At 39.5% G+C, this 23,268-nt stretch overlaps 4 protein-coding genes across 5 annotated transcripts in view; 2 read left to right on the plus strand and 2 right to left on the minus strand.

Annotated features, from left to right (window-relative positions):
• Nucleotides 1–184: 184 nt before the first annotated feature.
• On the minus strand, nt 185–3,158 carry LOC111657217 (uncharacterized). Its single transcript, XM_023409309.2, has 3 exons — nt 3,005–3,158; nt 1,179–1,295; nt 185–790 (listed from the first exon to the last, which is right to left on the minus strand). Exons 1-3 carry the CDS (start codon nt 3,051–3,053, stop codon nt 579–581), a joined length of 378 nt encoding a protein of 125 aa, XP_023265077.1. The 5' UTR covers nt 3,054–3,158; the 3' UTR covers nt 185–578.
• A 550-nt stretch (nt 3,159–3,708) lies between these two features.
• On the minus strand, nt 3,709–12,002 carry LOC111657188 (lipid scramblase CLPTM1L-like). 2 transcript variants are annotated; one of them, XM_023409269.2, is made up of 17 exons: nt 11,682–12,002; nt 10,990–11,081; nt 10,513–10,690; nt 10,261–10,388; nt 8,888–8,966; nt 8,665–8,782; nt 8,264–8,358; nt 7,982–8,066; nt 7,661–7,761; nt 7,519–7,578; nt 7,249–7,299; nt 7,086–7,168; nt 6,795–6,829; nt 6,551–6,606; nt 6,368–6,412; nt 6,035–6,168; nt 3,709–5,858 (listed from the first exon to the last, which is right to left on the minus strand). In XM_023409269.2, the coding sequence occupies exons 1-17, from the start codon at nt 11,877–11,879 to the stop codon at nt 5,792–5,794; spliced, it is 1,605 nt and encodes a 534-aa protein (XP_023265037.1). In that variant the 5' UTR covers nt 11,880–12,002; the 3' UTR covers nt 3,709–5,791. The 2 variants fall into 2 exon arrangements, with proteins under 2 accessions (XP_023265037.1, XP_023265036.1); XM_023409268.2 differs by having other exon boundaries at nt 3,709–5,867.
• Nucleotides 12,003–13,045: 1,043 nt separating this feature from the next.
• On the plus strand, nt 13,046–15,270 carry LOC147818951 (uncharacterized). Its single transcript, XM_087174842.1, has 2 exons — nt 13,046–13,124; nt 14,555–15,270. Exons 1-2 carry the CDS (start codon nt 13,046–13,048, stop codon nt 15,268–15,270), a joined length of 795 nt encoding a protein of 264 aa, XP_087030968.1.
• Nucleotides 15,271–18,733: 3,463 nt separating this feature from the next.
• mrs2 (magnesium transporter MRS2) overlaps nt 18,734–23,268 on the plus strand; it is a 13,086-nt gene continuing 8,551 nt past the window's right edge. The window contains exons 1-4 of the mRNA XM_023409306.2: nt 18,734–19,623; nt 20,792–20,856; nt 21,053–21,089; nt 21,558–21,670. Of these exons, the coding sequence (XP_023265074.1) occupies nt 19,308–19,623; nt 20,792–20,856; nt 21,053–21,089; nt 21,558–21,670 (531 nt within the window). The 5' untranslated portion in view covers nt 18,734–19,307. The remainder of the gene's footprint in view (nt 19,624–20,791; nt 20,857–21,052; nt 21,090–21,557; nt 21,671–23,268) is intronic.

Raw genomic sequence — 23,268 nt, forward strand, 5'->3', positions numbered from 1 at the left:
AATTCTTACAGATTTTTCTGAAAAATAATTTATTAATTTATTTATTTTTTCTTTGAGCCCATAATTTGACTTTCATAATACTTATTGCTCCCAGGATTGTAGTGTCATCAGCTGTTGGGTTTATGAGATGAACAGAGACCACTAAACACAGGATATTGAAGATAGTGACAAATATAAAGGCATGTACAGGCAAGCCATACTGCTGTTTATTTTACAACACATTTATATCCTTTAAAGGGATTTTAGGCTGTAGTTTGGAAAGATCAAGAGTATTCAAGCGTAGTACAGAAGTATTCAGCTCAGTATTCAAGTCCCTAAAGTTTCAAAGCTAAGTGCTAAAACAATGATGAAAACCCTGCACTTAGTGAGTCTCACAGGTAATTAAAACAATATTGAGTGCAGATTTTTTTAGGTTAACAATTAGTTTTTCATTTAGGTTATTGTCAACATTTTAAATGTCATACGTGTATATACAGCGGGTTTAATAAGAATAGAATTATTAATTGAACTAGAAAGCTACACAGTTTTTACATGATACAATATATTACATATGAGGGACTGTATAGCTGTATCTGCACTCAGCAGGACAGCAGCAGTAAAGCACCTACAGTTAGAAACAGAAGTGGCATGTGTGCGTGAATGGACTCGGCTCCACTGAAGTTACACAAGTCGAAGGTGTTGCAGCAGTTGACTTTGTTTCCGTTTCCATCCGAGTCAACGGAGGCAGACGAAGAAGCTCCTTCGCATGTGGCCCTGCTGGCACACTGCTTCACTATGGCTGTTACAGAGCCTGAACAACACAGACACACACACACACACACACACACACACACACACACACACACACACACACACACACACACACACAGCAGGATGGTGGAGTCAGTTCTTTTTGACTGAAATGCTATTTAAGCACATTGCTGGAGGCTGCACAGTATTAGTTGAATGAAGAACTGGGCTTATTGGACATAAAGGACCAAAGCTTAAATTAATATTACATTAATAATAAAAGATAAAGACTCTCCAGTAAAACAATCAGACATGTTACTTACTGTCTAAACGAACTTTAGAGAAACATTTAGACTCAATAAGACATTTTTATATCACAACTGCATCCTGAAAAACTGCCGGTCTGTATGGTCTCGTATAGAGATCAGAATCTGTGTCGTCACTGTTACCTAATGTGTCCACAACCGTCATGCATGTGTCCAGCGGCGTCTGACATTCCTGAGTGTTCCTGTTGCATTCTTCATTTGTAGCAGAGGAACTGCACACGTAGCACTCCAGTGACAAAACTACAGATGTGAGGAACAAGGCAGAAACAGACATGGAGATTAAAAAAACAGAGATAGATTAAAAAATAAAAGAAGAGCCAGGGCATGAATTAAAGAAGATTTTTTTTTAAAGAGTCCATAACATACATAAAATCCATTGATAGAAGTCCCTTTGAAAACAAATGGGTCATATTAAAAGGCCTAGCAAAACAATATTGTGACTGATGGGTCACAAAGCGGAGTACATCTTCATTTATCCACTTATTTCTATCATTTTAGCTCATAACATTTTGTTGCATTCAGTCTTTATTAACAGTAATACCTTTGACATTTTATGGGTAGTTTATGTGGTGAGAGTGTGAGAAACGTATTTTAAGGTACAGTAAACTCATATGTTTGGGTGTCAACTGTACTGAAGTAGGTGCTACTCCTTATAGATGCAAATGTTATCCACGTCTGCTCAAGAGAATTAAAAAAAAAAAATCAAAAATCACAACAGACTTGGGGACTGGGAATCTTGTTCCTTTTCTAACAATGTAAGAATTCAGGTTCAAAATCAGGCTCCTGATCGTCTGCTCCTGTAATAACGTCATCAAAAACCTAAAAGATATTTACATATTTCAGTCCGACTACGGAGGAAGAAAATTACAGAGGGAGACAAACTTTAGTAACACGCCATAAATTTACATAAAAAAAGAAATCTCTTAAAATAAAAAGACAGCTCCTCCCAAAGACGGTATTGTCCAAACCTGTCAGGCTTGCTTGTTTAATTAAACAGATTATTATGTACAGATACTGTTCCTCCCATTCAGTTTATTGTTCTGCTGTCTTACATCATCAGGCTGATGCATCAGAGTAAACACACTAATATGTATTTACAATATATGCACCATACTGGGATGAATCCCGCAAATAACTGCAGAATTTACAATAACAATCTCCTACATTTGTTCTGATGAGAGTGATCCAAGAACAAAACAACCCAAAGGCAAAAGTTACACAGGCAAGGTTTGAATCAAAGCATATTATTCATATTTCTGAAGTGCATAAAATAGACTTCACTGTTAGTAGCACATTGCCAGTATTAGTGTATTAACCTGCCTGAAACAAATGGTAAGGTCACTGGAGGACTTAAAATAGGCCCAAACCAAGGACACAAGTTAATTATTAGTCAAAATAAAGAAAGCAGTACTTTATCACAGCACAAAATATGCACTGATACACTGATGAGAAAAACCCCTTGGTATTTTTTTTTGTTCATTATTTGATTATTTTGGATAAATCTATCATAATCTGTTGCTGTTGTTGAATCTGTTTCATTCTGTGCATTGAACAACAAACAGCATGTGATATAAAAATGTTGTAAATTTGTTCAGTTCTCAGTTTCAGCAACAGGCCGGAAACTGACCACCAGATTAATTAACTTTTAATTATTTTGAGTTTTACTAAACCATTATCAAATTAATATACATGATTCTAAGGGCGTATATTTAATCACAAGCAGAGCAGACTTTGTCTGGAGCAGTGATTTGTAAATGATTTTTATCTCTCAAGTTTCACTGGACTGATGAGTTTTTGTTTAGCAAAGCACAGAATAACACACTTCCTATAAGATTTACAGACACATTACTGCCTCTGCAGCTAAGCCTATTAAAGTCCTACTAAAAGCGTCTGACCCTTCGACCTTCAGTGTTGAGTTAAAGTCTAAAATGTGAGGTTCACTTCCATACCTGGAGAGAAGAGGAGGGAGAGGAACACGAGGCTGAAGAGCATCTTCATGACAGGTGTTAATGTCTGCTGAGTGTCTGTCAACTGAACCGCCACTGTCTGCAGTGAAACCCGGTGTGCCCTGCTCTGTGTGTGTGTGTGTGTGTGTGTGTGTGTGTGTGTGTGTGTGTGTGTGTGTGGTTTCTATTGTTTGTTTTACAGAAGCACTTGATCACAGCAGTTCCACCCACATCGTCCACCATCTTGGCACAAAACTGAAAGCATCTCATTCCACATTTCTCAGTCTTGCTTTGGTTTCACAGATACTTTCCCGTTATTTATCTACTGTCAGTCACAGTCACAGTCACAATGTGGCTTTTTGAGTTAAAGCATCTGTCACCTGAAACACAGTCTGTGTCTGTGCAGGCTGAGGCACAAAATATTATGTCATGACAGTGTCAGCTCAACCTGTGCAGCAGGAGTAGTTGGCTTTATTTTCTTTAGTCAAGAGGAAACTCCCATTTCTATCTCACAACAGCCTCTGAATAGGTGAAGCAGGAGAACTACTAACAGGATTCAACAAAGCATAGACATTAAAATTGACCCTTGCAGCCCATTAGCCAATGACACAAATCATAAGCTGAAGTGTCTGATATATTCAGTGAAGGTGTAATTACTTTCAAATAAATTCCCACAACCGTCCTCTGGCTCTTAAAAACACTGCATGACTATTATGACTCAATTTATTTTAAAAGAAAAAATCTGACAGCAATCACTTCATCTTCATATCTGTCATATCACATGTATCCATTGTCAACAGAGGAATGCACCACCACACGCCCAGTACACACCGAGCACACATTCCCGTACAACACACGTTTTTAAAGAGCACAGCGTCGATTAACTTTCATCCCCTGAGGCCAAAGCTAAATCTTAAAGGAACGCAGTGAGGGAATTTTATTTATTATATTTATAAAGACAACAAAAACAAACTCACACACACACAAAGTAAGCAATGCAAGAAACTTCCTCCACAGACACCAATCAAGCAAATGCCATGAATACCAGCCTGCTGTCTGTGCTGATGTCTCTTGATTGCGCATGTTGATACACACTCACTCCACAATCCATACATTGTTTAACTCAGATTTACATGAACCGTAAAGCCGGTTACATTTTTATTTTTTCAATATTATTAAAAAAAACATTTACAAGCAGGGTACATTGTCAAAGCAATGACAAATAAAATAATGAAAAATAAATTATTAGATTTTTGTAAATTCAAGTTCATTCAGCAAAGAAGCAGAATTTAGCAGAGTTGAGATAAATGTAGCGCAAGCGCAATAATAAAAAAAGTAAACAAAATCTGGGTAGTGCATTTGCAGAGGTGTTGCTGCCTATAGATAGCCTGTAGATTAATGGTTCTCATACTATGTGATGCATTTGTCTGCTGAGTGAAAGGGAAAAGACGGTTTCTTCAATGAAGCAACTATATTGAATCTTTTAAGTCAAAGTGCATTGTGGGGATTTCATAAACACAGGCAGAATTTGTAGTAAGTGCAGTAACTTGCTCGGAGCAGTGGTCTCTCACAGTACGTTAACAGTCTTTTTAAAAATAATTTACAGTACAATGACAGTGGGAATAACTCAGAATAATAACATCAAGAATTTTGGGTTCATGAGACTAACATTAGATCTATACATCTGGTAGTGTGTACACTCTGGTGTGTTGGACTTCAACTACAACCTCAGCACCTTGACGATAATACAGCTTCAGGATGTGACGAGGGACTTAATGTGCAACATCAACTACCAGAGATAAAAAAATAAAATAGATATTCACGTGCTTCACTTTGCTGGTCTGATCTTCTAATTGCTGTCTGGGACCATGAGGCTTATCTGCCACCCTGCAGGTCCATCATTACAAACGTGTCACGATACAACGTTCGAACCACAGAGTATTATTTTAAATTTCAGTCAGGACAACAAAGTTTACAAAGGGCCTAAATACTGTATGTCACGCTGAGCTCATTGTGCAGAATAATTTTTATTTGATGTAATGGTGCAACCATAAAATGATGTTGTCTTGACTTTGAATATTTCAGTCCATATAGAGAGTATGAGTAAGAGTACAGCTTCATGTAGCTTGAGTGAAATGCTTTTTTTTTCATTGGACATTTTATGGCATTATTAGAGGCTGTCCAAGCTTCAGTGAGACGCTGGAACAAGCATACAGAATATACTGAATGTTTATAAATCTATACAAAGAATATTTAAAATACAAGTTTTTTTGGTTTATTTTTTTGTATATTTTTACTTTATAGCTTCTTAAAGTGAATTTTAAAGGGAGATTCATGATTCAGGCTTTTACAAAAAACAGTTGAGTCAGTCATAAAGTTCAAGACAAGTAAAAGCAGATGGGTGTGGATTAATGGTGATCAAACGATACTTGCAGTTGAAAGTTCCATCCTTTACAATGTACCAGGAAATGTGTGCATGAGGAGCAGAATCAAGCAAATGCTGAAATCCAGAAAGACAATCCAGGGAAACGTGCAGCAGGGAGGGATCTGTAGGTGAATGAATTAGTGTAATTCACTGCCGCTGTAAAGAGGATTCATCAATGCCAAGCAGAAAGCAGCAGCACCGTTGAGTGTACAGCAGGACAGGTCGGATCAGATCAGACGTGGCCGAGTGTCCTGCCCTCGTCTCTGTTTCACATCTTCAAGGCTGATTAGTGCCTCTGTTTGTCAAAGATTAGTTTTTATGTTTTTGTACATTCGTTTTCCGAAAACAATTCATTTCTCCTCTCCTCACTGAGTCTTTATCTTCTTGCTGTGGGTCCCAGAGTCTTGTCTTCTGGCCTTGGGTGCGTAACACCTGGTGAAGCTATGAGGTGAAAGCAGGATGGTATTGTTGTTATATCTTGACAACTTTAAGCACACACACATAACTGACAGATATTTAAGCCATTTATTTACTGGTAAGAGAGGTTTCCCTGGTAAAATCACACAAAATACCACTGATTGCAGCGAGTGAGTGTTTACACTGTCTACCTTCGCTGGTAGAGGTAGAGGAGGAAAAGGAGCTCATCTCTGAAGCAGGAGAGTTGATGAGAGGAGGAGAAGGATCCAGAGGAGGAGAAAAAGGAGGCACAGGAGCACAGATCTGAGATCAGTGTGTTCACTCCCTGGGGGTTGGAGGTGAGGAAGGAGGATTAAATTAAAGTGGTTCTTTTATCTGACAGAAAACAAAAGTCAAATTCACTGTAGAATACAGGGGAATTAAAACTTTGCAAACCGGGAGAATTTAGCTGTAAAGTAAAAAGTACTGCGTGCCGATGAGTATATGACGGATACAAAGGCGGCAGAAAAAGTGGTTGTACTCACTCTGTACATCAACACTGTCCCCTGCAGGTGGCTCACAGACTTCAACTGATCCAGAACAAGGGGTGGAGGAAAAACAAGACAAGAGAGGATACAGTTCACTCAGCACGATCATCAGATAATTTGGTAACTAATACTCTTATAAAGGCTGGGTGTTGATGTCTCTGGTGGAGTTGCAGAACAGACCTTGTAATTAATGAAGAGCTGTGGGGCCATAGAAAGGAAGCCAAAGGCGTACACCCCTGAGAGGAGAGTAAGACTGTCAATAAGGCACATTAGTAGCATGAATATAAAAGTAAAGGTATCAGCTTGATTTTAGAAAAACTGACAAGAATTCAATGATGTTAACAAATTAACTAATGAATCATATACATGAGGCTGTTTCCACTGGTACAAACGATGTCATGGTGATGGATATAAGTCGACTCACCAGTCACCAGGCTGTTGATCAACCAGGAATAGTAACTGTCATCATAATACAATTTAATGTTAATTTAATAATCAGAAGAGGATACTGAGTATATTTTCTAGCTTTAAATAAACATGTAGTAGTCAGAGTATACAGTGACAAATAAAACCAAAAACAGTTGGTGGAGAGGAACCGAGTTTGTACTGAAATGTCCAGACGGACTGCAGACATGGGACATTTGGTGGCACTGCAATAAGACAGTATTGAAATGATGTGGAAAAGCAGAGAGTTAAATAACGGCGATCAGCTCACCTCTTTTGGCGTAAGTAGGCCAGTGAGAAAATAGCTCCGCTGATACACAAAGGATAGACCAAGTAGGACAAGTATCTGGACGCCTGGAGGGAAAAACCACAGACAAAACACTGACATTAACGATAGAGACATAAAATCAGACAAGAGAGAAACATACTCATACCTGTGTATCATAGTCCACTGTTTTCCTCTCTTCTTCATCCATCTTATTTACCTACACAGTAAGAGAGGAGACAGTCTTAGGTTAGAAATAAATGGATTGATTATCTGCATCAGGGCTGGAGAAGAAAAGTTAATCAATAACGTTAAAAGAAAATGAAGAGAAGCAACACGATGCTGTCTCAACACATATTTCTATACAAATTAGATTAAATTATGTCACTCTGCACAAATGCTGCATTTAAACACAAATGGGTGACTGCACTATACTCACATGGAGCTTGGAGCTTTTCCACTGCCACTGGATCTTAAACACTTTAAACACCTTCCACACCTGCAGGGACGACAGTTTTAGTGGGTTAAAACTGTCTGTTTTGATCTTCATTGTTGGAGGAGGCCGATTATGATAAAAATACCTCCACACATGCTCCCAGTCCGACGGGGAGCAGCACCAGCAGACTGGTCTCCTCTAGCAGATGGAGGAAAATTAGCAATGTGCTGAGACTACGCCACAGAACTGCAAACAGAAAGGGGGAGAGACAGAAGGAGCATTAAGAGCCTAACTGGTTATCAACATCATCCAGGCATCGTCTTACTGTGATAGATCCTTTACAGCAAAGCTATAAATCAGTGTTGCTCATTATTGTTGGTAAGCCCTCACACATCGTCTCAAAATTCTGCCTGGGTAGCAAAGCCTTTAGTGTTGCAAACTATTTTAAAAATAATGATTTTCTTACCTGACTTCCTGGACATTCCCGCCATGCTCTTCTTTTTCCTCCATGAGCTGATGTCATTTTTAAGAGCCAAGAATTCACAGATGAGCTGCAGAGGAACACAAACACAGTGAAACAACTGGTCATTTTACGATACTTCATCAGAGTCGCCATGTTCCCTCGCGAAACTCTGTGCTACAAACATAGACTGTGATTTATAAAATAATTCACAATGTATGAGACTATGCGTCATGTGGCTTCTAATATGTAGAGCATAGTGTTTTATGAGGTGTTGTATGGTCCAACCTGCAGAGCCGTGATGAGTGCAGTCAGCACTAACAGGTAGAGGTTGGATCCCATAAGAGTTTCTTTAATTTCATCAATGTTTTCCTCTGTGAAACCTTAACAACACAAAGAAGCAGCATCAGAGGATTCAGTTCACTTTCCCGATTACGTGACATGAAAAGAAACACGCCTATATTTAAAAATATCATAAGATATACATATGTATATCTCATGATATATAATTTATATAAAATACATGTATTTAAATAAAGAAAATTGAACTAAAATGTGCAGTTTTACAAGTATTTACATTTTATCCAGGTCACAAAACTGTAACAGACTGTAAAAAATGACTCTTCAAACGTAATAAAGTTCTATTACAATCATCATAACACAAAATATCTGTTGTCGTATTAGCTCACCAAACTGTCGTAGGGAATAAACCACATCCTGCAGATGGACCCAGAACCTGAATCTCCTTAAAGAGATTCCCTCATAGGACACAGTCAGAGGGAGCTGAACAGTGCTGCTGCCGATCTCCTGTTGATGGATGGATGGATAAATATACAATCATGTTAGTGTTATTCCAAAACACAGCGATCAATAGAAGATATTTTACTGTGTCTGTTAAACATCGCTTCCTACCACGAGGTCTCTGACTCTGACGCTGAGTTCATTAACCAGCAGCAGAGGAAGGTAGATCATCTGTCGGCCTTCCTGAGACCTACAGGGGGAGACGGGTAGAAAGTTTCACTCACACACACACGTTGGCTCGGGGCACACTCCTTATTTACAGATTTGCGAGGAGTGTAAATATCATAAACAAATATACACGTGCATGCATTTAAATTACATACAAAGCGACACCTCTAAGGCAGTAACTGAGAGATCAGACGGGTTTTCTTTAGTTTATATCATCATCGTTTTCCTAATGACTAATAAACAGTCAGCCCTCCAACTCAAAGGTGTATTTCTACAGAGTTGCAATAATCTGGCGTTGCTGCAGCATATTTTCTCAAGTGTGTAATTTGTGAAAAATAAAGTGATGTATGCTAGTGGTTGCTAACTTGGGGGTTGGGATCCCTGCAAGTCTTCACAAGGTAAACACAAGGTAAATAAACAAAATTGCTTGACTTTGTTAGCTTTTCTTTTTCTTGTGAAATTACTTGATCATTTTACTTCCCGAGGACAGTAAAAATGATTCAAATAAATTCATCTGAGAAGGACACAAATAGATATTGCATATTGGTGTATAAAGGGTATATGGTACAGTGTATACAGATAAAATAAATGCTTTAAAAGCCGGCTAATTATATGTTTTCTCTGCAGCAGAACGTGGTGTCTTGCTGGGAACAGATGGTCCTGATTGTCACTTGACAAAAGTCTCTCCATCGTTGTCTTTATAATACAAGAGGTTATAAAACGCCCTGCAATTAGCGCTATGTCTTCAGATTGGATTGGAGGCTACAGTGAGTCGCTATCGGAAAGTGACCACACGGGCTAGCTGGTTAGCGTGCTAGCTTCAGTAGAAGAAAAGACGTGATAAAGACAGGAGTTAACATTGTCGTTGTTTTCCACGGCTGGAGACAGCTCTTGGCGAGTAAAGGAATGAAGTTTGACGTTTCTCCTAAACTGCTTAGTAAAAAGCTGTTAATGCTAACGTTGGCTATGTAGCAATAGCAAAAGTTACAAATAGCTCCTTCCTTTCTCCTTGACTGAAAGTTTTACTCACAACAAAGAATATTGAGAAGGTTGGAGTCCCCAAATGCTTCTCCTGTTATTATTCATTTTATATACAATTTCATATTACAAAAGACCCCTGGTTACACATCCGGAGTCAGATTCTGAAATAATGTCTGAATCTCCTTGATTCTCTTACAAACAGGCAATAAAATACTTTTGACCCTAGGCAGTCCAGCACTGGACTCTCATGGCAATCAGCAGTGATAAAGCAGGAGTCAGCAGCATTTTGCCGGATCACTTGGCTTTGACCTCCAAAGCTTCCTGAGGACACTTACACTCTCATGTAGCGCCGCACGTCACTGGGAAGCCCCGCCTTGTTGAAGGTGAAGTCCTCGGACATCATTGTGACTGACAGGTGAGGTCTCCAGTGGGATACAGGATTCTCCGATCTGGGGCTGGATCTCTGATGGAGCCACAAAAATATCTTCAATTGCAGCAAGGCTCCATGTCTGACTGAATGTAGCGTAGAGTTCATATGGCAGGTTGAAATGTGATACCACTTTGACAGAAGCTGAATCGCATTTTACCTTCAGCGTGTCTCTCTGCCCCTGCGTGTGTGCGGGAGTGATGTGGGTGGTGAGCTGAGCTGCGTAGTGAACTTCTCTGCTGTCCTCCAGAGGTGAAACACCAGCCTTGTGAATGTAAACGACTGCATACAGAGTGCCATTAGCCCGAGTCGCCTCTGGCAGAGAGACATTCACCTGCCTATGGAGAGAGAGACAGAAGTAGGGAGGAAAGTAGAAAGAGACAAGTAAAAAACAGTCTGAAGGAGAAAGTTTTGTTCTTATTCCATTCCATGATTTAAATTTCTGTGTTTCTATGTCTGTATTTTGTACATTTTTACCTCTTCTGGCTAAATGATACACATATAACAAAGGTCTCCGTCTTCTGTGTTGCAACTGTGACAGTAAAAGGAAAAGCTTCCAATTTCCTATTATTTATTTTATGTATAACCAATGTGGGATGGTGATTACATGGTTGTAATGTTAACATGTCACACCCACCTTTCAAATGTGGAGTGTGGGTCAAATGGGTCTATTTTTACAGCGAGGTTGAGCTGGCTGTTGTCTGGCAGGAGGCAGGTGAAGACACTCAGCTGGGTAAAAGACAAGAGAGTGAAAGTCAGTCGATTTTTCCAAAGCAGTGAGACCACGGTGAACAACAGAAAAACTTGGATCATCTCCAAAGTATTCGTTCAAGGTAATGTTTATTTTACGGGCTAAAATTCAATTCATCTTCAGGAGAAGAATGCATCAGAGATTTTTGTTATTACAGTGCAGCATCTAAGCAGCTAAGGTTTATAAAGCTGGGGACAAAGCTTCATCCTGCAGAGAGAATCTGAGAGGATTTACTCCATCAAACAGATCACCATCATCTGAATAGGTTAAAAAAAAAAAATTCAGTATACACACATATAAATAGTGGCAGCTTGTAGACTGTAGTGTATAATGGCAAAATATGACCTTGTGACAGTTCAAGCCAAGCTACAATCAATTATCTTATTCACTGCCATCCAAGTTCCCACCTGATCTGTCAAAGGTTTGGTGCTAAGCAGTACTACTCGCTGGCTAGTAACATGATGAAAAGGCAGAGGCTGTTTAGTTCTTTATAATCAGATCCTTACAGGCGTCTTGAAATGGATCTTGATGTGTCCCCTGAGGTTTAGGAAATAAGAAAAAAAAAGGCCTGTGCTAACCTGCAGTCTGGGTCTTGCTGTCAGGTAGGAGGTGATGCAGTGTTCTCCTCTGCCTCCATCGCAGGGTTTGGTGTTGATGAAGCCGTACAGCAGCCAGGCGGTGTGGAGCATGTACACCACGAACACACCGAGCAGCAGCTTCGCAATGGAGCTCCTCTTTCCGCCGCTGTCCGTGGGTTTGGAGCACGATGGGAACATGGCAGCTTCTGATACAGGATTTCAACGACAAAGTAATAACATGAAACGTGGTCGAGTTTGAGGACGGAAATGTTCATAAACGTCATCACAATAAAATCTCCAGGCTTCCTCCCTGCCACAGCATCTTCCCGGTTATCTGCACCGGAAAAGGGGAGGGGGGAGGACTTTTATTTTGGTAAAAATGTATGTAATCTGGCACTAACTCTGCAGAGAAAAGAGAGTCAATGTTCTGGGATAGTTGTGTTGCGTTTATATGCAGTTGCTGATTTCCAAAGGAATTTCATTCAAATAACTGCTCTAGGCCAATTGAAATAAAACTTGCAGAAAATAGCTAATGGAATAAGTAAAATAGAATAAAATAAAATGTAGACTTTATGTTTGGCCTCTATATCTATGGAAGCCGCAGGATGCCAGCTTCCATTGAGGACATACAGATATGAAATTCTGTTCATTATTGGGTTTTTTTTGTTTTTTTAGTAAAAGGGGTTTACTCCAGTGATTACATACTACACATATATCCGGTTCTACATGTTTAGCTTTTTTTTTTTAGATTAATAAGATTAAAATTACATACTATATTTAACTTTGTATGGGTGAAAAAAAGGCATTCGGATTATTAGTTAAATAAAATGTTTAATATTTTCTAATGTAGGCCTAACCTGAATATATGCTAACTCAGAATGTCCAAAAGAAAAAAAACTAATGGTTTGAATATTAAGACATTGCTGCTGTTTTATAATGGTAGGAAACATACTTGCAGACAATTCATTGAAAAATAAAAAATACAAGTGTACAAAAATGAATTAATAAATTAGAAAAATAAATTAAAAAAAATAAATAAATAAATTAAAAAAAAAATATATATATATATATATATATATATATATATATTTATATAACGCATGATGTATACGCGCACGTGCGTCACAAATAGAAGTGTAATGACGCTCGAACCGAGGGTATATAAAGGCTGCTCATCAATTAGATCTTTCCCTTTGCACCTGGACTTGGACACGAGTTGACCTGTTGCAAACCAAAGCTGTGGGAAAGCAAACTTTTGGAGAAGTGAATTTCTGTAAAGAAACCACTGGAAAACTACTACTGGATCTTGTTGGAGAGGAAAACTACTACATCACTGAACTACTGTGGAAAAAAGAGGACTCAATATGGCCCAGAGCAGACCACCGGTCCTGGAGGAACACCTGCTGAGAGGAGTCGCCCATCAGGTGGACAACGACCATGCAGGTAGGACAACTTTTAAGTTTATTTTATATTATTGAAATCGTTTTTCTGTGACTGATTCACTGATTCATCTCCCTAAAATCATTAAAAGGTCTGTCGGTGTATAAATCAGCATTACTTACTAATTTAGAGTTAGAAAGTTGACACTTTTGTCATTAGGCCTATTGGAAAAACAGATTTTGACAGATTCTCCGTGTAAAATGATTGTTTGATGGAGATAATTTCTTAAATATTCCGGGAAATGTGTGGAATTCATTAACAACTAGTGTAGTGATTTGAAGACAGTGTTGTTTTGGTTTGAGGGCACCAAATTGTCCAAATGTAGCATCGAAATTACTGAAAAAAGATGGCGACTGGGCCAAATTTCATAAAATGCCAAAAATCTGCTTTTCTTGTGCACCATGGAAACGATGGAACTTTTAGCTCTGAACGTCAGGACGTTGACGTAAAGGACGTACAGGTGTAAACACAGCAGGGCCTGTTGTTGTCTGAGTATGTTTTGATTCTTGAAGCTTGACTTATTATATCCGGAGTTGATAACAAGTTATTTTGAATTTTAATGTTCAAAGTTTATCACATTATATAAATTAATTTTCAGGTTCTCTGAAACAAAATATTAATACGGTTAATATTGTTGTTGTTAACAAGGAGATAGGAGGGAAGATGTCTGAATGCTTTTGAAAAAAAAGATTTGCTGTGTAACTGGACTGCATGTGAGCTTCGATTCTGGCAGTTGCATTCTCCACCGTCACTTAGCTCCCATCCCATTTTTTTTATTTCCCTCGTTGTCCCATTTTTATGTTTCTTGCATTTTGATCCAGTTTAGCGTTTGGACATGGCTTTGTCGGTCTTGACCGTAATCCACCAGATTGAAAACAGGGCGAAAGCACGGTGCACTGTGCGAAGAAAGCTTCTTCTTTCCTACACTCCACTGTCTTAGCTAGTAATTAATTATCAGTTGTTGAGGGACACTTCATGATAAAAATAAATAGATAATTGAAATTATTATTGTTATTGTAGTTTTACGGTGTATTCTGTGCTCAGGCCTTTGAAGAACTCATAACATGCATAACTTGCCATTTTCCCATAATTATTTCTTATTTCATGCCTGTGCTCACAAGAATGGTGTTCCCAGCATTTGCTCTGATATTGAATGTCATGTTATACTTCTCTTAGATTCAACTAAGGCTAAACCATTGTTACTTTTATTCAAAATAATAATAGAATTGTACAGTATTGGATGTTAATGTTAAGATGGGATCACATCTTGATTGTTTGTGGCTTCATGTAGAACAGTTCTAGTTTGCGTATGGTGACATAACATTTTATCTAACTTTAGCTTTGATTATTGCTTATTTAGTCCTAAATGTTTATATGAGAAATACTGTCATTTGAAATCAGGTATTTCAGCTGCTTTCACTTTTTCATTTCAGATGGTGTGCCCTACATCGTTGGACATCCTGCTGAAGATGACCTCCCTGAAGTTTTCAGGATTGTGGAAGACGCCGAAGATGGTGAACTCCCAAGCTACGTGTCATCAGGCGAGGAGGACAGTGAGCTGGAGGAAGGTCAGATCTTTGAGGAAGAGGAGGACTGGTCTGAAGACAGCATGGATTCCGGGTATGGTACCATGACTGAAGATGAAGATGACCTTGAAGATGATGATGACGACAGACCTCGCTCCCCTCCGGTACAACAGCTCCCACCCGGAAACGTGTGGCAGGATTGGCGACAGGCGTATCCTCCTGTTCCTGCTGGCGCTCCTCTCTCTGCTCCTATTGGTGTTCCTGCTCATGTTCCTGACGCTGCTCCCGTGTGTGGTCCTGCTGCTGCCCCTCATCAGCCGACTGTGTGGCACCTCCAGGTACCTGTCCAGCCCCTGAAGCTTCTGTGGTTTCCTGAGCAGCAAGTGGAAGAACCTGAAGGAGGTCTTCTCTCGGTCTCTCCAAGGCTGGAAGAGTCTGGTCCCTCAATCTCAGGCCTGAGCTCCTTCATCAAGAGGATCAGGGAGGAGTGCGACGCACTGCAGGTAAGTCCCAAGAGGCCAAGGAGAGATGAAGAGGAAAACCCTGACGCTCAGCAACTCATGGACTGGCAGCCACAGGTACCTGTTCGACCTCCGAAGCTTCTGTGGCTTCCCGACCAGTGAAGGGAACAACCTGAAGGAGGTCTCCTCTCCGTCTCCCATGGGTTGGAAGAGTCTTTTCCCTCAACCTCAGGCCTTGGAGTTTTCACAGGAAGGAGACACTGGCACCATCCTCCTGGAAACCCATCATGGGCTGAAGACAGCGACTCTGATTGGAGTCTGACCACCCTGTCTACTGCAGGTTTGGAAAACTGCAAAAACTTTCCATATGGCAGAGATGGGGATGCCCCAGGTAGCCTTTCTATCAAGGTAAGTAGTGCCCTAGGTAGGGGGCCTTGCCCAAGCACACTTGGACATGTGGACAGGAAGATCACTCACAGGGTGACACACAGAGATGGAAAACCCTTCATGACTATGGACTAATCTGTGAGTTTTTGGACACCTTTGGACTCTGACCCTGCATAAAAAAAAAAAAAAGAAGCAGACCCAAGGAGAACATGCAAGAACAAAACCCTCCTGCTGTGAGACAACAGTGCTGAGCACTGCAACATGAAATACTTCAACACGTCCCTGAAGAGGGACTACAGAGAGGACCATGTCCTGGTCTTACAGTATCCCGTCTAGCTGAGGTATGCTAGTCTGGGGTTTAATAGGGTTGTTGTGGAAAGAGTCAGGGATTAAAAAACAACAATCCTGCAGGTAATGTATGAAATGCTCTACCACATGAGCTGTCTCTTATGACATAATGTGGGAGAAAAGGTAAGTATGAGCATCAGACTTGCAAAGAAAATGCCCTACTATGGCCTAATACACAAAGGCATAGAAACTGTTCAAAAACATCTGTTGTTCTTTTTTACCTCTAGATACCCAGAGGTAAGTAAACAAGTATTAACAACATTAAGTAAAGTGTCCTGGAAATTTTAATTTCATAGCTCAGAGATTATTTCTCTCACTCTGTTATACTTTCATTTTTTCTTTAGAAGGTGCAGATGCTTTACCAAACAAAGGTAAGTCGATGCTTAATGGCAACATTAACAAATGTCTCCTGTCAGTCTTAATATTATTTGTTATATCATTCAGTAGTGTCACTGATATTTCTTAATACTCTTATCATTGGATTGAAGGATGGAGCACCTCTGCATCCAGCAGAAGCAACTGTTCTCCAGGCTTCAGGAGGATACACACTGCATCAACATCCACACAAGAAGCGACAAGTGGAAGAAGACAGCAGACAGGACCAGACGAGAAGGATGAACAGAGGACAAACTGGAGAGGGGTGGTCGCCTATTTTTCACCCAGCAATGTAAGTAACCCCCTCACTAAGACAACAAAAGTACCTCTAGTTACAGAAAGTGATGACAAGCTAAAGTTAACATTACATACTGTATGTGGATTACATTTATTATGGGAACCTTCTTGAATATTATTCCATTGTTTATAATATAATTCCATTAGTAGCGGCCACATTCAAAAAATAGCTACCTGCAAAGCAAGGGTTGAATTACTGTATCCAAAATGATTCATTACTTGTTTGACTATTTGACAGGGCAGGACTTGTTCTGTGTCTTCAGCTTTCCTGGAGCAGCTGAGAGTGGACGTGGACCAACCAATCATCCCAGGAAGAGCCAGCACTGCAGCAGAGCACTGAACCACTCTCAGCAGCCTTCCAGGCACCAAACCCAGTCTGAAGACCTCCACCCCAGCACCACCCTCTTCAGTTAGCCGTCAAGACGATGAGGAGCGTCCCAAACCAACCTGCACAGAGGAGGTTGTCACTATGTGCTTCCTCTGTGCTGGTGGGTTTGGGAAGCTCCTCACACACACACAGGAAGCTTTCACCACCTCAAGACAGTCAAGAAAGAGACGCACAGTTCAGACTGAACAAGAAAACTATGAATTCTGAAAGATTTAAAGTATTTACGTTTTTTACACTCCAACAGTATGTTACTGTGGATGTATGTATAATATTTATGTCCTGAATAGTTTAATAGTTATTGTCTTATGTACATAAATTATTTATAAGATAAGCGCTAATAATTCTTAATATTTTAAAAACAATATTAGAATCTCTCTTGTGTAGTTCAGGAGTCTGCCACAGTATGACTGTATGTCTTATGTACTTTTAAAATAAATATTGTAAAAGTTATAATTTAATTTGTTTTGATTTTCATTTGACTTTAAGGCTTTACTGCTACAAGTGCAACTTTTTTACTGTTTGATTTTGGATACTTGGTAAATATTAGTGTTATTATTATACTTACAAGTATTATACATAACATACTATTACATGTTGATATGAAAAATACTGTGAAAATAACGAAGATTTTTGTCCATATCATCCACACAAATTGTTAAGTTGTTAATAGGCACGTTTTTATGCACTTTATTTACCTGCACTTTCTTTGTTTGACTGGTTTGATGATTAATTCAATAAAATAATTACATCTGAAATGATACTGTGTTCTGTGAGATCACCTACCCCCAGTGGACACATGGAGCTTCTTGAATACTGAATCAGATTCAGGTGTTATGATATCTGTAATGGACTGTTTCAATAATCAGGACAGGGAAGTTTTTCATCTACTGTTTCTACTGATGGTTTGTAACTTAAAACACACAACACTAGACACATATTCTACTGGTGTTATGCTACTTCCCCATTAATCAACTGACAAACATTTGATGACATGTTTTTCTTAATATACAGGAACATTATGGGGTTATATGTTGAAACACACAAGGTCTGTACCAACACACACTATCTGTACAACATGAAGAAGTTCATGACGTGATGGTTTGAGCATGAATACAATCAAATGATCACAAGTTAGTGTGATTCCTCCTGATGTTCACACTAATCACATATAGTAATCATTAAAAGTTTGATAATTGTTATATTAATTGAGCTGTGTGTTGGTGTGTCTGAAAAACTGACATGCCACCAGTACATAACTTTTTATGGAAAAGTATCAATTTTAGGTTGAACATTAGGTTCTTTGTTTGGGAAATATAGAAACAATTGAACTGTGTTTCATGAACATACAAACATTTTATTTACAGGATCTCCAGATGACTCATTTAAAAGATTACTATATCCTCCTTGAACTCGTTCAGTATTTATATGAATAATATTCCATACATCAAATATCACAACATTGATTATTATTGTCAACATAACTATAAGACAATTATAAGAGTCTGTCCTGCATGCTACAATGCACTGAAGCACATAAAAGATGTGATGACTGATGTGATCCAGCCGTGACACCTCTGTTCTGGAGACCTTGTTGGATTCAGTGCTGTTGGAGGACATGGGTCTGGTGTCCATTTTTAGGAAAAACACAACAATAAAGAAATGTTTTATGATTGTGCAGGAGTTAAAGCAGAACCAGCGAGCTCACCAACAAATCCACTGGACATGATAGTTTGCTCTACTTTGCACTGCTCTGTTTTAAACGCAGTCGGAGTGATTGACTTGTGTATAGACGATCTTTGAAAGTCGGCCCCTGGTAACCGCGGTGCATTATGGTCAGGTACAGTGCTCTTGCCAGTCCCCCGTTTGTCATGCTAACCCGGAGAACTGCGTCTTCGGACTAGAACAACCTTACGTGTTGATTAAGGACCGTCTGTAGTTAACGGCAGGTAACTGACATGTGTTACTTCGTTTACTGTCAGTACGATTTTTAAGTGGATAATTGCTGAGAGCACAAACTGCTCCTGCTACTTACAGCTAAGGTAACTAGCATAACATGAAGGAGCTGCACAGCACTCTTGAAAACATCGTAAGGAAAGTTTGACAGTAGTCGCGCTAAGATATCACTTGTCCGGCGTTACCGGAAGCGACGTTGACCAATATTTGCTCTGTACTCTAACCATCATGTTAAGGCTTTTCCTTCTTGCTGTACCTGTGGATCTGGACTCTCGGGTCACAAACAGCTGGAGGGCAGTGAGGGACCACCAATGAGATGACTGAAGGATGTTACACACTCAGCGCCTTTCACGCAACACTTGTATTCAAGCTGGGCGTCTGAGCTGAACATCAGATCTCCAAAGCCACTGCTGCAGTCTGTGTGAAGGCTGTGTGTTGTGGTGGTGTGAAGATGAAGCTGCACAGGGTGCTGCTGGCTGGCTGTGTGGACTGCACTAGGATTTATCTGCCTGGGAACTTTTATCCAAAGCGCCTATTCAGTTCTGTCAGTGCTTTTTCCTCAAGACTTGGTGAGACCCGAACCCTCATCCTTTGTCGGGCTCCTACAATGCTCTGCCCCGTGAAGTACACTGTGCCACTTGGAAATAGAAAACCGGCTTTGTACAGCAGGAGTTATAGTGTTGTCGATGCAAGGTGCCAACCCAGAAAATCTCAGTCTGCTGTGGTGACAAAGGAGAACCTTCTGCTAGGAGGTGCAACATGGCCTGGTAAGCATGAGAGATAGTAGGGTTGGTTACAAAATGACTTGGGACAGGTGATCTCACAATCACAGGTGGGTTGGACAGGTCATATTATAAAGACATGCTGCACAGTCTTTTAACAGTTAACATATTTGAATACATTTATCATAGCTATAGATATACTGGCATCTGCGTGTGTGTCTGTGGATAAGTAACAAAGTCTTGCTTTACAGAAATGCCACTATGATGAAGCCAAATTAGAAAGAGTAACTTTACATAATCTAGTCTAGTATTTCATAGTTTGTCCACCAGAGAGCAGCGACAGGTACGATGTTCATATCTTAGTCACGACTCTAACAACCATGTATTGTCATGTATTACTGAAAAAAAAAATATCAATGATATATTGTTATGTATTTTTTGAACTCTCAAATATCTATATCAGTGTCTCAGAAATCCAGTTTCGCTCAGTCTCTATCTACTTATTTTAACTGTAGGTGAGTCCAACTGTAGAGTGGCATTAGAAACATGAAAGATCAGTTACAGTACAGCACAGACCATAATGTCATCCTTTATTATTGAATCAGTCATGTTGAATTGATAATTATGACATCTGCATGCCTGTTTCTACTCACTGTAACACTGTATTGTATACTATTATGTACATATAATGAAATTGTGTCAAACCTATACCCTAACAGAGGTATATTAAAATGCGAAGAGGCTACATAAAATGATGAAGAATCTAGTTTAATTCAGTTAGTTCACCGTAGGATTATTCTTTCAACATACAATTAATTTGCCAGTTTTTGTAGCTCCTCTACTGTAAATGTTAATTTGCCACACTACTTTTGGCTCCCTATAATGGGGCACAGAACATTAAGAAGTGTACATTTCTACTAAATCGAGTATACTTGGAACCCCCTGATCTTGTAGCCAATTAGCCCTTTAACATAGTGATTCAACTTCAGAAATTAGTACATGAGTGTTGAGCCACTGAAAAGACAGTGTTAGGGCCAATTGAATATAGAGCTTGGTATATTAATATTATTCTAATTCTCTTTATTGCTGCAGCCAAAGAAAGAAAAATGAACAGAACCTTTTTGCAGTGCTTTAAACTATAGTTGCAGTTGTTCAGGTTTATGTGTGAAATATTTTTCTTCATATGTGGTTTAACTTTGTCTTTTCTGAACAGTGTCCTCTATCCGCCACAGAGTGACTGATGCCCCTCTTTCCAGTGTGCATCCAGCTTTTGTTGTGGTAAGAGATTTACCAAGCGCAGTTGGCTGAAAACATTTCAGTGATTCAGTGATAACAGTAGTTACTGTTATTAACTGTTATAAAAAGCCAGATGTCAATGTGCGTCTTATCAAACATCTATGAATCAAAACTGGTAGTTTGAATTACTATGATCACTAGAGGTATGTAATCTATTAATTCTTTATTTATTTGACAGATGAAATTTGACCAAGAGGGAAATTTGACATCATTTGGTAAGTTTTGGAAAAGTAATCTCACTGATCTTTTAGTGACTTGCTTTCTATCTTTTATTTGATGAAAAAAAATAAAGGTTGTCATTTAGACTGATTATTGGTTATCTCTTTGATCCTGTGATGTCACCATCCTCACCAGAGTGCAAGTATCATTTTCAGTATACATATTAATCTTAGCCATGCACAGTTGGACACAAGTGTGTTTGTCACCACTGCTGTGTTACTGTGCTACTTCTGCTGTGACCTGTGGTGTGAACATCTGCTAATGGTTTGTGTTAGTTCCCTCGCTCTGTTCATCAAGAGGTGTTGTAGTTTTTTTTATTTTTGCTGTTTATAGAGAAAATGCTGAAAGCAGTATATAATGTTATGAACTCTGCTTTTGGTGTGGTGTCCTGTCCTGTATGAAGTCAAACATGAAACCTCTGTCTCTGCTTTTTTTACTGGAGTGATTTATTTTTTCTCTTACAGAGAAGAAGAAAACCGAGCTTTGCCAGGAGCTAAGTCTTCAGGCCAGAGACCTTCGCTTTCAGCACAGTACCAGCCTCACTGCGAGAAACAACTGCATTATCATACGAATGGAGGTATGCTCATGTATTGTCTTACAAGCACACTTTGTAATTCATGATGCATCAAATCAAATCTACATATTTCATTCGGCTCTTGATTAGGAAACATTCTGTGACCATAAGTGTTTCTTTCATGGCCACCAGGTGGATGACCTAGTGCAGTAAAATAATGAAAACAACAACAAATCTTGTGAAGATATAGGATGATTTCATTGTTTTCAAGGTTGTAGATCAATTTATTTGCGTATTTTCTCAACAAAACATTAAAACTAAATATGAAGTGAACAAAAACTTAATGCTTGAAGCTGATTTGAAGCGTTAGTTACACATAAGACTGGAAACAATACTGTATGTTATTGGGACACCTTTCATCACAAACTGCTCCCTCGTGCCACAGCCCTCTGTTTACTGGTTGGGGCTTTATAGGGGGGCCCACATTTACACACTGACACATCCCTTTACCATTACACAGCTGCTGGTTTGTTGCCGTACAGGAGGCGGTTTCCAAGGAGCAGCTGCAGGTTTCAACAATCGTGTCGTACACAAATGCACTCTCCACACTCGCACCCTCCATGGCCTCCACAAATTCTGTTGGATATAAATTGTAAATATCAATCTATTAAGGGATAAAGGGGAAGACAGTACTACACTGCAAATTCAGACTTCAAATTATCACATGCCGTGGTAGTAAGGACAGTCAAAGTTGCTGCACTTGCAGTATCGCCCACTGTATCTGTCTTTCGGGGTTTGCTCGCTTCTCACTCTGCACCCTGCCGCTGCACATCGGAGCATTTGGGCCAGAGTGACAAAAGTCTTCATTGGGTGAAGAAAATGAATGAATGTCCCACTGGCAGTGTCTTAGCACTCACACCAGCCACACACCAGAGCTCCATGGCCACTGCAGGCCAGGCTGCTTTCTTCATAGTTTCTCATGCAGTCACACTGACCTGGAGGAACAAATTTTATTAATTAATTTATTTTTTAACAAAACATTTGTCATCATGTTATAGCATTATAGAAAACACTTGTGCTTTTTGTTCCTTCTTCGGACACATTTTTCTTTATCTCAATCTTATTGAATGACCCTGTGTTTTTGTTTTTTGTTTTTCTTCATGTGATCTAAGCTGATAAGACGAGTATGTTTTACCTGACAGCCTTGCCTAGTGTTTTACAGTGGATCTTTAAACTATCTAACCTGCACCGTACCCTGAGGGTTATACACATAACTTTTACGACAGCCTGCTCTCTGCAGCCCCTTCAAGCTATGACAGCAAATGTGTGAATGAGGTATGGTGCACCAAGCGCACTTCGGGCCAGACTGGATGCACTCATCGCAGCTGGAGGCAGATGTGAGACATGTTTGTTCTTTGGCCCAGCTGGGACACAACAGAGCCAGAAGCAGGCACAGACAGAGCAGCTTCACAGCCACACTGCAGTTACAATAAAACATGAGCATGATGTTAGTGAAAGTAGCAATCTAATCATTAATTACCAATTTTAATAATGTAAAAGATGTAAGTAAAAAATACAATCATATATGATAACTAGAAAATTCCAGGGAAATTTTGAGTGCCATGGGGGCTACTGCCGGGATGAGTACATGATTTATTTCC

This window comes from Seriola lalandi, unplaced genomic scaffold (assembly GCF_002814215.2).
Source record: "Seriola lalandi dorsalis isolate HSWRI2012SDOR001 ecotype SW California unplaced genomic scaffold, Sedor1 jcf7180002054387, whole genome shotgun sequence".
In the NCBI taxonomy this organism is placed as follows: domain Eukaryota; kingdom Metazoa; phylum Chordata; class Actinopteri; order Carangiformes; family Carangidae; genus Seriola; species Seriola lalandi.